The sequence below is a fragment of the Chiloscyllium punctatum genome, chromosome 22, assembly GCF_047496795.1.
Source record: "Chiloscyllium punctatum isolate Juve2018m chromosome 22, sChiPun1.3, whole genome shotgun sequence".
In the NCBI taxonomy this organism is placed as follows: domain Eukaryota; kingdom Metazoa; phylum Chordata; class Chondrichthyes; order Orectolobiformes; family Hemiscylliidae; genus Chiloscyllium; species Chiloscyllium punctatum.
The window spans coordinates 41744214-41760778 of NC_092760.1; the positions used below are offsets into that span (position 1 = coordinate 41744214).

The 16565-nt window shown below is 42.2% G+C and overlaps 1 protein-coding gene across 7 annotated transcripts in view; it reads left to right on the forward strand.

The window, feature by feature from the left end:
* myrf (myelin regulatory factor) overlaps positions 1 to 16565 on the forward strand; it is a 237814-nt gene that overhangs the window by 189467 nt on the left and 31782 nt on the right. For all 7 annotated transcript variants that reach the window (XM_072592149.1, XM_072592145.1, XM_072592142.1 and 4 more), the window contains 4 exons: positions 542 to 742; positions 7050 to 7158; positions 13401 to 13510; positions 14059 to 14219. In XM_072592149.1, coding sequence (XP_072448250.1) covers positions 542 to 742; positions 7050 to 7158; positions 13401 to 13510; positions 14059 to 14219 — 581 coding nt within the window. The remainder of the gene's footprint in view (positions 1 to 541; positions 743 to 7049; positions 7159 to 13400; positions 13511 to 14058; positions 14220 to 16565) is intronic.

A 16565-nucleotide genomic window follows, 5' to 3' on the forward strand; every position in this document is an offset into this window, starting at 1 on the left:
TGCAGTACTGTCTAATACCTGATATCCTTTTCTTTTCCTATTTTCAGCAGGAGTCAATTGCTGATGATTGGGAGCAGGGTCTTTGGCTGATCTTAACTGTCACAGTGGCAGTGAGAATAATGGGGAGTTGAAGCTAATTGTAACGGCCCAAATAACTCCTGAGGTAATGGCAGCAGACAGAGCAAAGATTGACAATCTAGCTGCCCAGCAGACTCTGTCAGGATGGTTAATCATAAGTAGTTTCGACCAACCTGTTTGAACATGTTAAGACACACCTCTGTGGCAATGGAATTTGAATATGGATCTTTCAGCCTGGTGATAGGGGCAACACTACAGCATCATAAAACCTCGACAATTAACTGTATAATTTACCTGCCTTGTAGAGGCAGCTGATTTTAACTGGTGCTTCTAAAGCATGAGATCTAAAGTAATAATTAGACAAGGGCAAAAATAGACAGCTTTAAATAAAGATTCTGAGTGCTGCTTTGAAGTTAGCTGGTGAACAGAGCCCAGGTTCATTAAAATTTTATGTTCCCCACAGGCTTCAAACCCTGGACAGTTTGAGAGTGACACGGACGTTTTGTGGCAGCGTGGACAGCTTCCTGACACTGTGTTCCACCATGGCCGTGTCGGCATTAACACAGACCGTCCTGATGAAGCCCTGGTTGTCCATGGCAATGTCAAAGTCATGGGCTCGTTAATGCACCCATCAGACATGCGGGCAAAGGAGAACATCCAGGAAGTGAGTGGACCGTGCCAGTCACTGATTAATGTTGTGATAAATGGGGCATATTGGGCTACAATTCCAAGAGAATTTCTATTTTTTTAAATGATGGTGGTGGACTGTTATACTTTTACATGCATGTTCTTGCCTGAGCTCTGGCTGGTGAGGGTAGAGTCTCCGCCGTTCTTTCCATCAATACAGCTGACTGGGTGTCTCTCCCACTCTCACCACCTCCCACCTCCCATCTCCTACCTCTCTCTCTTGGCATATGTTGGAAGTTGTTGATCAACGTATTTTGTTGCCTCATAAATGCACCTTCCTTGGTCATCAGTTTCTGGGGCGGGACTTGAACCCAGTGTTTTTGGTTCAGAGGAAGGGATGCCACCCATTTTACCACAAAACCTCCTTTAAATAAAGATACAGTTAACCAAGTTTCTTAATCCTGAAGGAAACAAAAAATTGACTTCTGTCAAGTTGCACTAGGGGTCAGTTAGCTCAGTTGGCCACATGGCTAGTTTGTGGTGTAGAATTACACAGGGTGTAGGTTTAATCTCCATTCTGGCTGTGGTAGTTTATGGAGCCCCAACCACCTCATGCCCTCTCTATCTGTCTAACTGACAGAGGTGCCTATCATTCCTCAGATTACAGCCAATTAACTTCAAGTTGTATGTCCCCAGTGCACTTGATCAAACCTTTCTCTGTTCAGCAGGTTGGATTGCTACTAATTTAGATATTTTTCTAAGCAGCCTATTCAGAGATGCTATACACACCTGTGGAGCAGGTGGGACTTGAAACCAGGCCTTCTGGCTCAGAGGAAGAGACACTACCACTGTACCACAACAACCCTAACCCTGTCACTAATTTATAGGCTGACTGCAAGGTGAACATAGACTGTTTATTCATGAGGAGAGTGATCACCAAAGGAGTCTGTCTCATTATTTGTGGGAAATCATGTCTCACAAACTTGATTGAGTTTTTTGAAGAAGTAACAGAGAAGATTGATGAGGGCAGAGCAGTAGATGTGATTTATATGGACTTCAGTAAGGCGTTCAACAAGGTTCCCCATGGGAGACTGATTAGCAAGGTCAGATCTCATGGAATACAAGGAGAACTAGCCATTTGAATACAGAACTGGCTCAAAGGTAGAAGACAGAGGGTGGTGGTGGAGGGTTGTTTTTCTGACTGGAGGCCTGTGACCAGTGGAGTGCCACAAGGATCGGTGCTGGGCCCTCTACTTTTTGTCATTTCCGTAAATGATTTGGATGCGAGCATAAGAGGTACAGTTAGTAAGTTTTCAGATGACACCAAAATTAGAGGTGTAGTGGACAGCGAAGAGGGTTACCTCAGATTACAACAGGATCTGGACCAGATGGACCAATGGGCTGAGAAGTGGCAGACAGAGTTTAATTCAGATAAATGTGAGGTGCTGCATTTTGGGAAAGCAAATCTTAGCAGGACTTATACACTTAATGGTAAGTTCCTAGGGAGTCTTGGTAAACAAAGAGACCTTGGAGTGCAGGTTCATAGCTCTTTGAAAGTGGCGTCGAAGGTAGGTAGGATAGTGAAGAAGGTGTTTGGTATGCTTTCTTTTATGGGTCAGAGTATTGAGTACAGGAATTGGGAGGTTATGTTGTGGCTGTACAGGACATTGGTCAGGCCACTGTTGGAATATTGCATGCAATTCTGGTCCTCTTCCCATCAGAAAGATGTTATGAAACTTGAAAGGGTTCAGAAAAGATTTACAAGGATATTGCCAGGGTTGGAGGATCTGAGCTACAGGGAGAGGCTGAACAGGCTGGGGCTGTTTTCCCTGGAGTGTCGGAGGCTAAGGGATGACCTTATAGAGGTTTAGAAAATTATGAGGGGCATAGATAGGATAAATAGACAAAATCTTTTTCTTGGGATCGGGTAGTCCAGAACTAGAGGGCATAGGTTTAGGGTGAGAGGGGAAAGATATAAAAGAGACCTAAAGGGCAACTTTTTCACATAGAGGGTGGTACATGTATGGAATGAGCTGCCAGACGATGTGGTGGAGGCTGGTACAATTGCAACATTTAAGAGGCATTTGATTGGGTATATGAATAGGAAGGGTTTGGAGGGATATGGGCCAGGTGCTGGCAAGTGGGACTAGATTGGGTTGGGATATCTGGTTCGCATGGACAGGTTCGACCGAAGGGTCTGTTTCCATGCTGTACATCTCTATGACTCTATTATTTCATGGAGATGTTTCCCTCCATAGATTTAGAATACCCAACACAGTAAAATATTGCAGATGCTAGAAACCTGCTTTAAAGTGGAAAATGACAGAAACACTGAGCATCTTAAGGGGAGATTAGATTCATGTCTCAGGCTTATAACATTTCATTGCAACCAGTAATAAGCATCATCACACAAATGAAACATTTTGCCAATCTTGTAAATGAGACGTATACACCCGAGAACAGACTTAATTAGCATTCCAGCTATCTCTGTGGCACCTTCATATGGAATTCCCAATTTGTTTTTTATTATTTAGATGGTTAGATTGAGAATTAAACTCCCTTTACTCTAACTCCAGGAGTATTTATGGGTCCACTTCAAAAAGCCCCAAGCTTCAAGTGTACATTGACTAGAACTGACTAAGGGGCTGACATCAACAGTATTATTTTACTTCGGTTATTCTGGTTTGAATGCACTGCCTTAAAGGGCAATAGAAGCAAATTCAATAATGAATTTCAATTGCAATTTAAATTATAGCTAAAACAAAAGTTTGTATGGTTACAGTGAAAGAATAATGGGCTAGTCTGGGTTGACTAGTTATAGAGTCATAGAGATGTACAGCATGGAAACAGACCCTTTGGTCCAATCCATCCATGCCGACCAGATATCCCATCCCAATCTAGTCCCACCTGCCAGCACCCGGCCCATATCCCTCCAAACCCTTCCTATTCATATATCCATCCAAATGCCTTTTAAATGTTGCAATTGTACCATCCTCCACCACTTCCTCTGGTAGCTCATTCCATACATGTGCCACCCTCTGTGAAAAAAAGTTGCTCCTTGGGTCTCTTTTATATCTTTCCCCTCTCACAATAAACCTATGCCCTCTAGTTCTGGACTCCCCCATCCCAGGGAAAAGACTTTGTCTATTTACCCTATCCATGCCCCTAATAATTTTGTAAACCTCTATAAGGTCACCCCTCAGCCTCCAACACTCCAGGGAAAACAGCCCCAGCCTGTTCAGCCTCTCCCCATGTGTCATCACACAAACCACATGATGGGCCGAATGGCCTCATGTTTAATGTAAGATTTGAAGAGGGGCAGTTGCATTTTGAAAATGGTGTCCCTGTTGTTGCGTCAGTGTCCCAACACCCAGAGGAGGCACTCACATTTTCAGAGTGAGGATAGGTGGAGTGGTCAGGAAGCTGCTTCTCTCCAATTAACAGGTTGGTAAGCTCCTTACAGAGCTTGTTAACAGGCCGGGGAGGGCAATAAAGAAAATTTTCAATTTGTAAGTCACTACATCCTAACAGTCTGGTGCATTGTCAGTGTATAGTTGTCAGGTTCAATGCAGACACAATTGCGACGTTTTTATATCCTGAAAGGTTTGGACACCTAGAGCACCGAGTTCTATATCAAGCACGTTACCTTTCGTTTGGCCATTCAGTCCTTGTATGAGTGTAGAAACTATTGTATTCCTTTAGCAAGGCAACGCTAAGCCCCATTATGGCTGCAATTTGCCTTTGCTGCTGTCATTCTGCAGGCAACTCCTCATCATTAACTGATTTCTATGTTCCCCCTCAATCCAGTTAGGACACTCACATTCGAAAATAATGTTTAGATGACATAAAGGTGACATTGGGTCAGGAGCTAGAAATTATCCAGATGTCAGGTCCCCAAATTAAAAATCAATCCCCATGATTCTATTGCTTCGTAAATCTATCTCATGCCAAATGCAGAAGAAGACTTCATTGGGCTCATCTAACATTTTCCTTTCTACCATTTGGCTTTTCAGAGTGACATTGCCAATTAACCTGGAGGCGGCGCTGTTAGACTAAGGTGGACAACGTTAAAAATCACACAACACCAGGTTATAGTCCAACAGGTTTATTTGGAGGTACTAGCTTTCAGAGCACTGCTCCTTCATCAGATGGTTATTCCCCACAACCACCTGATGAAGGAGCAGCGCTCTGAAAGCTAGTCCTGCCAATTAAACCTATTGGATGATAACCTGGTGTTGTGTGATTTTTAATATTGCCAATTAATAGAAAGTTGAGTGATGTACAGATTGGATGGTCAGAATCAACACTAATTTATGAAAAGGAAATGTGTTTGACAATTTTTTTTTCGAGCTTGTTGAGAGTGAGACTGTGCGGATGAGGGAATCCACTGGATGTAGTATAATTTGATATTTAGAAAACTTTTGATCTTGTGTCACACAAGAGATTGTTACACGCTAATACATGCTAATAGGATTAAAGCAATACAATAACAGAGATTGATTAAAACAGAGTCTGAGGATAAATGGATTATTTTCAGGTTGTGAAGCGTTAAGGCTGCCATAAGGATCAGTGCTGGAGCCTCAGCTATTTACAATCTGTATCAATGAATTAGAACAGGGAATGGGTTTGCTGATGGTATCAAGTAGAACCCTCAAAGATGGGGATGATGTGAAGAGGCTGCAAATGGATATAAGAGAGCTGGCAAGAATTTAGCAGATGGAAAATCAAATATGTAGAAATATGAAGTTATCCACTTGGGTGGACGTTAGGTTAAGCTGGGAGACGGGGAACCATTCTTAAAATTGGAATTAGTATTAGCTTTATCGGCACATGTGTACAGTGAAAAGTTCACATTGCAGGCATTCAGAAGAATCCGGATGTCCTTGAACATGAAGCATAGAAAGTTAACAGCAAGAAATTGGGAAAGGAAATGGTATGTTAGTTTATTACAACTGAATTCGAGCTTCAGGGCCAAGAAGTCTTCCTAGAATTATAGGTAGCTTTTCTATAACACAATGGTTACATTCTTGTGCAGCCTTGCATTATAGGAAAATCTCACTTTAGAAACAGCGTTTAAAGAGCTGGTGATGTAATCGTGTTACGGCCAACACACATTTTAAAGTTCACACTTTGGAAACAGTGTCCCCAATTCGTCAATCACATTACAGGAATTTGCGTTAGCAAAATGCACATTATAGCAGAACGAACTGTACATAGCTTGATGAGATCACAGCAATGATACTGTTTGATCTACTTTTCTTGCCTTAGAGAGGGTGCAACTGTTCACTAGAATAATTCCTGGTATGTGAGAAATTGTCCAATGAGGAGAGAATCAGTAGTCGAAGGGCATATATTCCAGAGTGATCGAAAGAGTGAGAGGTGATCTAATTGAAATCTGTAAAATCATCAAAAGTCTTGACAGTATAAATGCTGGGAGGCTGAAGAGAAATCTCCACTCAAAGAAATGCACATTTTTGGAATATTCTAACCTAGTGAACTATGCAGGCTAAATTGAGGAGTATGTTCATGACTGAGATCAAAAGATTTTGGATCCTAAGGAAATCAAGTGAAATGTAATCAAGGTGTTAAAGTGGAGGTAATGTAACACCTCAGTCAGAATCTTACCAACTAGCAGAGCAGACTCCAAGGTTTGTATGACCTATTCATGCTCATTTCTCATGTTGCTATGTTCCATCTTTGTTGCTTGAGCAAAGTCCTGCAGCTTCCCACCTGAAAGCTCTGTGGAATTACCATCATTATACAGATTATAATGGTTCAAAAAGAAGGCCCATTATCTTCTCAATGTTGACAATGGATGGGCAATAAAATGCCAAGCTGGATAGTGGCACCCACACTCCCAGAATGCATTGAAAACAAATTGCATGGAGAATTGTAAGGGGAAGAGCAGTCTAGCCCACATGGAAGGTTATACTTGAACTATTAGTGTGTCTTTTTTATGGACACCAGTGAATAATGTGCTGTCTATATTTTGTAATTGTCCCAACTAGTTTATTGCATTGTGCAATAAATTCAAGGTTCCAACATGCTGCTTATGTTCGCATCTTGTTATTGTACTGCATAGTATGTTCCAGGTTGCTCTACAGCCATACTGCTAAGAGGGAACATTGCTGATGGACCTTCGATGCATTTACAGCAGTTTTGGTGTTCTTTTATACTGTTTGATCCAGTTTCCAGATGCACAAGGCTATCCCTTTGCACCATCAGGTCTCCAATTAATTAGTTCTCAAATGTTGTCAGATGCAGAGAGAGACACAAACTGAATTTTGAGAATTTCATGGAATATACTTGGTTTTGGTTCCAATGGTGATTTTCTGCCAATACAGGTAGACACCACAGAGCAGCTGAGGAGGATAACCCAGATGCGGCTGGTCCAGTACCAATACAAACCTGAGTTTGCTGCCACAGCTGGCATTGAGAATGCGCCTGAGACAGGTAAGCACCACCAGATTGGGAAGTGGGAGAGCAGTAATGCATTATGCATTCCACGATTCCTCATGAAATTACAGTTCTTGGCTTAACATATTGAACTAGGCAGTCAAATGACCCCAGAACTTCTGTCTTAGTCACGAGTTACTGACTGACAATAGGGAGCATATCATTCAGTCTAGGAAATGGTGGGGAACCTTTGAGGATAAAAGCAGAATCTTCTGAGCTTTACAAACTGAGCAGGTTTGAGGTTAATTCCTTAGTCTGTTCTGAGTTAGCTGATCTCAAACGGAGTATCCATTGCTTCAGTGACAAAGGGATAAGTAGTTAAGGTTTCCACTGCTAATCACCCCTATAGGAATATTATGTGAACATGCATGTGATTGTCACCATAACTAAGCAAATGTAAAGGAAAAGTGGAGGATAATCAATCATTAGCTATATGGCTAGAGTGCCTCATTGGTGATGCCAGACCTTATGGCACTAGGACCTGTGGAAAGAAAGTTCTAATGGAATCCTACTACATCATGTCTCAATACATTGTTCAGAAATCTCCATTAGTTTGCATCAGGATAATTTCTAGTCCTCATTTGACTTACAGTCCAACTTGTCCATGCCGACCAGACGTCTCAACTTAATCTAGTCACACCTGCCAGCACATGGCCCATATCCCTCTAAACCCTTTCTATTCATATACCCATCCAGATGCCTTTTAAATGTTGCAATTGCACTAGCCTGCACCCCTTGACCCCCCCATTTCCTCTGGCAGCTCATTCCACCCTTTGCATGAAAAGGTTGCCCCTTAGATCTCTTTTAAATCTTTCCTTCCTCACACCAAACCTCTAGTTCTGGACTCCCCACCCCAGGGAAAAGACTTTGCCTATTAACTCTATCCATGCCCCTCATGATTTTATAAACCTCTATAAGGTCACCCCTCAGCCTCCAACACTCCAGGGAAAACAACCCCAACCTATTCAAACTCTCCCTATAGCTCAAATCCTCCAACCCTGGCAGCATCCTTATAAATCTTTTCTGAACCCTTTCAAATTTAACAACATCCTTCCGATAGGAAGAGGACCAGAATTGCATGCAATGTTCCAAAAGTGGCCTAACCAATGTCCTGTACAGCCGCAACATGACCTCCCAACTCCTGTACTCAATACTCTGACCAATAAAGGAAAGCATACCAAATGCTTCTTCACTATCCTATCTACCTGTGACTCTACTTTCAAGGAGCTATGAACCTGCACTCCAAGATCTCTTTGTTCAGCAACACTCCCTAGGAACTTACCATTAAGTGTATAAGTCCTGCTAAGATTTGCTTTCCCAAAATGCAGCACCTTGCAATTATCTAAGCTAAATTCCATCTGACATTCCTCATCCCATTGGCCCATTTGATCAAGATTCCAATGTAATCTGAGGTAACCTTCTTCATTGTCCACTGCACCTTCAATTTTGGTGTCATTTGCAAACTTATTAACTGTACCTACTGTGTTCACATTCAAATCATTTATATAAATGATGAAAAGTAGTGGACCTAGCACCGATCCTTGTGGCACTCCACTGGTCACAGGCCTCCAGTCTGAAAAACAACCCTCCACCACCACCCTCTGTCTTCTACCTTTACGCTAGTTCTGTATCCAAATGGCTAGTTCTTCCTGTTATCCATGAGATCTAACCTTGCTAGCCAGTCTCCCATGGGGAACCTTGTTGAATGCCTTACTGAAGTCCATGCAGATCATGTCTACCGCTCTGCCTTCATCAATCCTCTTTGTTACTTCTTCAAAAAAACCCAATCAAGTTTGTGAGACATGATTCCCTACACACAAATCCATGTTGACTACCCCTAATCAGTCCTTGCCTTTTCAAATGCATGTACATCCAGTCCCTCAGAATTCTCTCCAATAACTTGCCCACCACCAACATCAGGCTCACTGGTCTATAGTTCCCTGGCTTGTCCTTACCACCTTTCTGAAACAGTGGCACCACGTTAGCCAACCTCTGGCAAAGTGCATCACCTCACATTTCATCTGATCTAACAGGCCTGTTAAAGTTACTAATACCTCCTCTCAATGCTAATTAATACCAGTATATTACTATCCCTCCCCGATTTCTGGACTTGCATCAAACATTTTTATTATTTTATACATTGCATAAGTGTTCATGATTCTCTAATACCTCAGTTTGAATTATCTGTACTGTATCCACCTCTGGTCACTGCAACATGGAAGTGCTGGAAGCAGTGCAGAGAAAAGCTACAAGGCCTACTCCCTTGTGTCAACATACTGACTTCATGAGGAAAGTTAAAAAACCCTCTGCTGTTATTCAGCATTTGTGAACTGATCTTGTTGAAGTATCTTAGTGTTGAAAATTCCCAGGACAGAAAAAGAATAAATCGCAAAGTAAGTTTAGTAAAATTAGTTAAACCTCGACTAACATCGAAACTGGCCTGATCATCTATACATTGCTGTTTGCTCCATGGAAATTGTTCTTACAACATACTGGGTCAGTATGGGTAGAAGTTAGGAACAGCAAGGGAACAGACACCGCATTGGGGATTTTCTACAGACCACTTAATAGCAGTAGAGAGATTGAAGATCTCATAGGCGGGCAGATTCTGGAAAAATGCAAAAGTAGCAGGGTTGTTGTTATGGGTGATTTCAACTTTCCCAATGTCAACTGGAACCTCCTAAGTGCAGATGGTTTGGATGGAGCCGTTTTTGTCAGGTGTGTTCAGGAGGGTTTCTTTACTCAGTATGTAGACATCCTGACGAGGGGAGAGGCCATTTTGGATTTTGTGCTCGGCAACGAGCTAGGATAGGCGTCAGATCTCACGATGGGAGAGCACTTTGGTGAAAGTGATCACAACTGCCTCACATTTAGCATAGCCTTGGAGAGTGAAAGTAGCAGTTACCGAGGGAAGACATTTAATTGGGGAAAAGGAAATTATGACACTATCAGACAGGAGTTGGGAAGAACAGACTAGGAGCAATTGTTCCACAAAAAGGGCACAGCAGACATGTGGAGACTATTTATGGAGCAGTTGTTGTGAGTGTTGCACAAATTTGTTGAGGCAGGTAAGAAGGGGTAAGATTAAGGAATCTTGGATAACGAGAACAGAGGAAATTCTCGTCAAAAGGAAGAAGGCAGCTTACGTAAGGTATGATTTGGAGATGCCGGTGTTGGACTGTACAAAGTTAAAAATCACACAACACTATAACCTGGTGTTGTGTGATTTTTAACTACGTAAGGTAGAGGAAGCAAGGATCTAGCACAGCTTTAGAGGATTACAGGCTTGCTAGAAAGGAGCTTAGAAATGGACTAAGGAGAGCCAGGAGGGGTCATGAAAAAGGTTTGGCAAGAAGGATTTGGGAGAACCCAAAGGCATTTTAATCATACATGAGGAATTCTAGAATGATCCGGGAGACGGTAGGGCCAATCAGGGATAGCGGAGGGAACTTGTGTGTGGAGTCCGAGCAGATAGGGGAAGCCCTAAATGAGTTTTTTGCTTTGGTTTTCACTAAGGAAAGGAAACTTATTGTAAGTGAAAACTTAGAGGAGCTGGGTACAGTCTTGACCGGTTTGAGATTGATGAAGTTGATGTGCTAGAAATTTTGGAAAACATTAAGATTGATAAGTCCCCAGGGCCAGACCAGATTTATCCCAGGCTGCTCCAGGAAGCGAGAAAGGTGGTTGCTAAGCCGCTGGCCAGGATATTTACCTCCTCACTCTCCACAGGAGTCGTACCGGAGGATTGGAAGGATGCGAATGTTGTTCCTCTTTTCAAGAAGGGAAATAGGGAAATCCCCTGGCAATTACAGACCAGTCAGTCTTATGTCTGTGGTCAGCAAAGTTTTGGAAAGAATTCTGAGGGATAGGATTTATGACTATTTGGCAAAGCATAGTGTGATTTAAGGCAGTCAGCATGGCTTTGTGAGGGGCAGGTCATACCTCACAAATCTTATTGAGTTCTTTGAGGAGGTGTCAAGACAGGTCGACGATGCTCAAGCAGTGGATGTGGTGTGTATGGACTTCAGCAAGGCATTTGATAGGGTTCCCCTATAGGCTCATTTATAAAGTCAGGAAGTATGGGATACAGGGAGATTTGGCTATCTGGATTCAGAATTGGCTGGCTGGCTGACAGAAGGCTGAGAGTGGCTGTAGATGGAAAGTATTCTGCTTGGAGGTCAGTGTTGAGTGGGGTCGCGCAGGGCTCTGTTCTTGGGTCTCTGCTCTTCGTAGTTTTTACAAATGACTTGGATGAGGAGGTTGAGGGGTGGGTTAGTAAATTTGCAGATGACACAAAGGTTGAAGGTATCATCGATAGTATAGAGAGCTACTTCAGGCTACAGCACGATATAGACAGGATGTAGAGCTGGGTTGAGAAATGGCAGATGGAGTTCAATCTGGATAAATGTGAAGTGATGCATTTTAGAAGGTTGAACTTGAATGCTGAATATAGGATTAAAGACATGATTTTTGGCAGTATGGAGGAACAGAGGGATCTGGGTGTGCAAGTACATAGATCCCTCAAAGTTGCCACCCAAGTGGATAGGATTGTTAAGAAAGCATATGGTGTTTTGGCTTTCATTAACGGGGGATCAAGTTTAAGAGCCGCAAGGTTTTGCTGCAGCTCTACAAGTCCCTGGTGAGATCACACTTGGAATATTGTGACCAGTTCTGGTCGCCCTACTATAGGAAAGATACAGAGGCTTTGGAGAGGATGCAAAGAAGGTTTACCAAGATGCTGCCTGGACTGGAGGGCTTGCCTTATGAAGAAAGGTTGAATAAGCTCAGACTTTTCTCTCTGGAGAGAAAGAGGAAGAGAGGAGACCTGACTGAGGTGTACAAAATAATGACAGAGTCAATAGCCAGAGACTTTTCCCCAGGGCAGGATTGACTGGTACGGGAAGTCATAGTTTGAAGATATTAGAAGGAAGGTAGAAAGGAGATGTCAGAGGTAGGTTCTTTACGCAGAGAGTTGTGAATGCATGGAATGCATTGCCTGCTATGGTGGGGGAAGCAAAGTCATTGGGGACATTTAAGCGACTGCTGCTCATGCACATGGATAGCAGTGAGTTGAGGGGTGCGTAGGTTAAGTTGCTATATTTTACATTAGGATTAAATCTCGGCACAACATCGTGGGCCAAAGGGCCTGTTCTGTACTGTACTTTTCTATGTTCTAACAGTGACAAGGCTCGAAAAATTCTTCGTTGGCCGTAAAGCACTTTCAGCTTCGGTTTATCCTTCTTTATAAACTGATGTATCATTGGCACTCTCCAAACCACTACCTTTTTATGTGAAAATCAAAAAGAAATTTGCACCTTCTTGGTGGGTTAACCATCATAGTTGCTTGAGCTACCCGTGTCTTTACTTCAGTCTTCAGATCAGTGCTGTGCTTCAGTTATTTACAGTGACTTTGAATGAAGGATGCCAAATGTGTGGTGGCTAATTTTGCAGATAGCACAAAGGAAAGATAGGAAAGTATGTTATGCAGAGCTGGTTCACTCAACTTATTCCTGGATTGAAAGGATTGTTCTGAGGAAGGTTGGGCTTGTACATACTGGAATTTAGAAGGTGGAGAGAAGCTCTTATTTGAAACATACTGGAATGAGGGGGCTTGCTTGAGCAGATGCTGAGAAGATGTTTTCTGTCATGAAGAAATCTAGATATAGGGCTCACAGATTAAAAACTATGGGGTCTTCCATTTACAACTGAGATGAGACATTTTTCTGATGGTTGTTAGTCTGGAATTTTCTTCTGTAAACAACAATAAGGGATGGATCATTGAATATATTCAAGGCTGAGTTACGTACATTTTTGATCATCAAAGGTTATGGGGCAAACAGGAAAGTGGAGTTAAGACTTCAGCATCCAGAACCTGATCACGGTATTCATACTAGGAGGAAAGTCAGGGGATGATTGGGGCAGGTAGGGAAAGCAGATTATGTGATAGAACACAGCAGCCCTGAATCTGACCGGATCGAACACTGGGAGAATGGCACAAGGTGCATTGCACAGTCAGAGAGCCTGTTTGGACAAGATGGGCTGAATGGCCTCCTCCTTTACAGTTAGAATTCTGTGATTCTGGGTGAGGGTGTAACTGGAGTGAAACTGTTTAGCAAATACCAGCACAATTCCCAATGTCACTCAGCCCTTCCATAGAAGACATTGATATTAATACTGTCAGAATTTTGGCATTGCTTTTTCCTTCTGTCCTAATGTTTGTGAGTTAATTTCTCCATCAGGTGTTATCGCACAAGAAGTGAAGGAAATTCTACCCGAGGCTGTGAAAGAGACTGGGGATGTGGTGTGTACCAATGGAGAGACCATTGAGAACTTCCTGGTGGTTAATAAGGTAAAGTGGCCCCCTGCTGGCAGGGTCAAAAATAAGTGGGAATCCAGCATTGTTTCTGGTCTCAGATAGCACCATTTCCAATGCCACCCAGCTTTTAGCTAATTACAGCTGCAGTGAAGCGCTGAAAGAAAACGTACAGACTCTGTTACAAACATGAAGAAGCATCTTTATTTTATTTTCACCCATAAATCACAGAATATCAATTAAGTATTTTAGTATTTACACTAATGTAAAAATGTGATTCTAGATGTACCCAGATGAATACAGTGAAAAGTTTACCAGTTATGGCACCATCTTAGGTACAAAGGTACTGAGGTACAGATTCTTCAGTCCAAGTTCTTAGAAAAAACAATTAGAAAATAAAGAAATAAACAGTCCAGCATTGCAAATTGTAGGAATAAATTAGAAAACAGAGAAATGATATATTGGTAAGAGCAAATGCGATCCTTCTCTTCACGTGAATTTAACTTTACAATATCATATTAATCATTATGATGTATTACTTGATGGTTTAACTTTTTTCTGATCATCCACATTGTTCCATGCAGGAACGGATTTTCATGGAGAACGTGGGTGCTGTCAAGGAGCTTTGCAAGCTGACTGATAACCTCGAGACACGAATCAATGAGTTGGAGACATGGAGCCGGAAACTGGCAAAACTGAAGCGATTAGATAGTATGAAGTCCACAGTCAGCGGAGGAACTCTCAGGTACAGGAATGCAGTCAGAACATTGCGAGGTCAGGGACGGAAAGATACATTACCTGCTCAACACAAGATTATTCAGGTTACTGTTTTCTCTATCGTAACATACTGACAAGTTAGTGTCATCATTGTGAGTAGCAGATGACTCCGTAGATAGTGCCCCTGCCTCTGAGCAGGAAACTCTGACTGGACTTATTCACCATTTAAGGAACAAATATAAGGTGGTGCAACAGCCTGTCTATCCTTCCTTCACTTCCTGTGAAACTTTGTAGAGGAATATCGATACTTGAAGTGAGTGGGCAAAGGTCTGGCAGATGGAATACAATGTTAATGAATGTGAAGTCATCCATTTTGGAAGGATTAACAGTAAAAAGGACTATTTCCTGAATGGTAAAAAGTTGCAGCATGTTGCTGTGCAGAAGAATCTGGGTGTCCTTGAATGAATCACATGAATCATAGAAGGTTGGTCTGCAGGTGCAATAGGTAATTAGGAAGGCAAATGGGATTTTGTCCTTCGTTGCTAAAGGGGTTGAGTTTAAAAGTTGTGAGGTTATGTTTCTACCTGTATAGGGTACAGGTGAGGCCACACCTGGAGTACTGCATGCAGTTTTGGTCTCCTTACTTGAGAAAGGATGTACTGGCACTAGAGGGGGTGCAGAGGAGGTTCATTAGGTTGATTCTAGAGTTGAGGGGGTTGGCTTATGAGGAGAGACTGAGTAGATTGGGATTATATTCATTGGAATTTAGAAGAATAAGGGGGAGATCTTATAGAAACATATACAATTATGAAGAGACTAGATAAGATAGACGTTGAAAGGATGTTTCCACTGGCAGGTGAAATTAGGACAACAGGGCATAGCCTCAAAATTAGGGGGAGCATATTTAGGACTGAATTGAGAAGGAACTTCTTCACCCAGAGGGTTGTGAATCTATGGAATTCCCTGCCCAGTGAAGTCGTTGACGCTACGTCAGTAAATATTTTTAAAACTAAGATAGATTTTTTTTTGAATAATGAAGAAATTAAGGGTTATGGTGTGAGGGTGGGTAAGTGGAGCTGAGGCCTTGAAAAGATCAGCCATGATCTTATTGAATGGCGGAGCAAGCTCAAAGGGCCAGAAGATGGCCTAATCCTGCTCCTAGTTGTTATGTTCTTATGTTCCTCATTATACCCCAAAGCAAAAAGTGTGTGTGAAGTGACAAAATATACAAACAGTGTGGAACTTTAAGTGCTGGCTGCAATCAGCATATTTAAGCAATAATGAGGCTCAGAGTTTTTAAACTGAGAAACCGAGAGAAAGGACAGAGATTATGCAAGAAACCACCCAACCTGTGAAGATTGAGTGAGAAAGTGGGCTAGCTCTGCGAGAACTGATCAGGCAGCAGAAAACTTGGCTTTTTAAACGTTGTTGGACTGAAGCAGATCAGGTCAATTGTTTTAAGGTAGGAACCAAAGAGTTATTGGAAGGAGAGAAGATCTTTAGGGATGTGATTATCAAGACAAAAATATAGACAGAGCTGATAAGTAAGTCTGCCAATTATTTCGGGCTACTGGAGTACTCTTCTGTAAGTTAACAGCTAGGCTTCATGTTCCCATTGTTGTTTTTCTTCAAAGATAATGAGTTCTGTTACTGGATGCAATCTGCTGCTCTGATTTCACAGGCTCCATGACAGTCAGTCCAGATGCTGGTGTATTATAATTATTCATATATCATGGTCTATGCGCTTTGTGATTTAAACACTGACAACATGAAATGTGTGAGGTCCAGGCATCCAGGGTACTCCTGGAGGAGGTGACCCAGTTGTTTTCTTGTTGGCAGATCCTGTGGGTTTTCCCAGTCTGAAGAGAGGACCATGGAATCTATTTTTAAACAGATACAGTTTATCCCTGGATTGTGATAGATCAGCTTCAGCAAAGCCTGCCAAAGGCCTCTTCTTACATTGTTCTATTTATGAAGGGGATTGTGTGGTATTCTAGCTATCCTTTCACACAACATTCACCAGCCTCAGCTCATTCTTTGTCAGATTTCTGTGCATCTCTGTATTCAGTCGCTGAGCTGTTGCTGGTGGAGTTGTGCTTGTCAATGTAAAGATTTTTATTTTCAAAAAGGGCTGCTTTCCCTGAACACTTTCTATCTCTGCCTCATCATCCTCAGTCAGAAATGTTGCATTCGTAGAGGCATGTTTTGCTGGTGAGATTTGAAAGGGTTTGTGGTTTGTCTCTCTCTTGATGTTAAGACCAAGAAAATGATCTCATAATCACATGGAGCTCCCTGCATTTTTCTAGTCAGTTGCAGTCAGTGAACAGGATGCAGGAGTGGTCTGCACTTCTGATCTACTTGTATCTGGAATCAT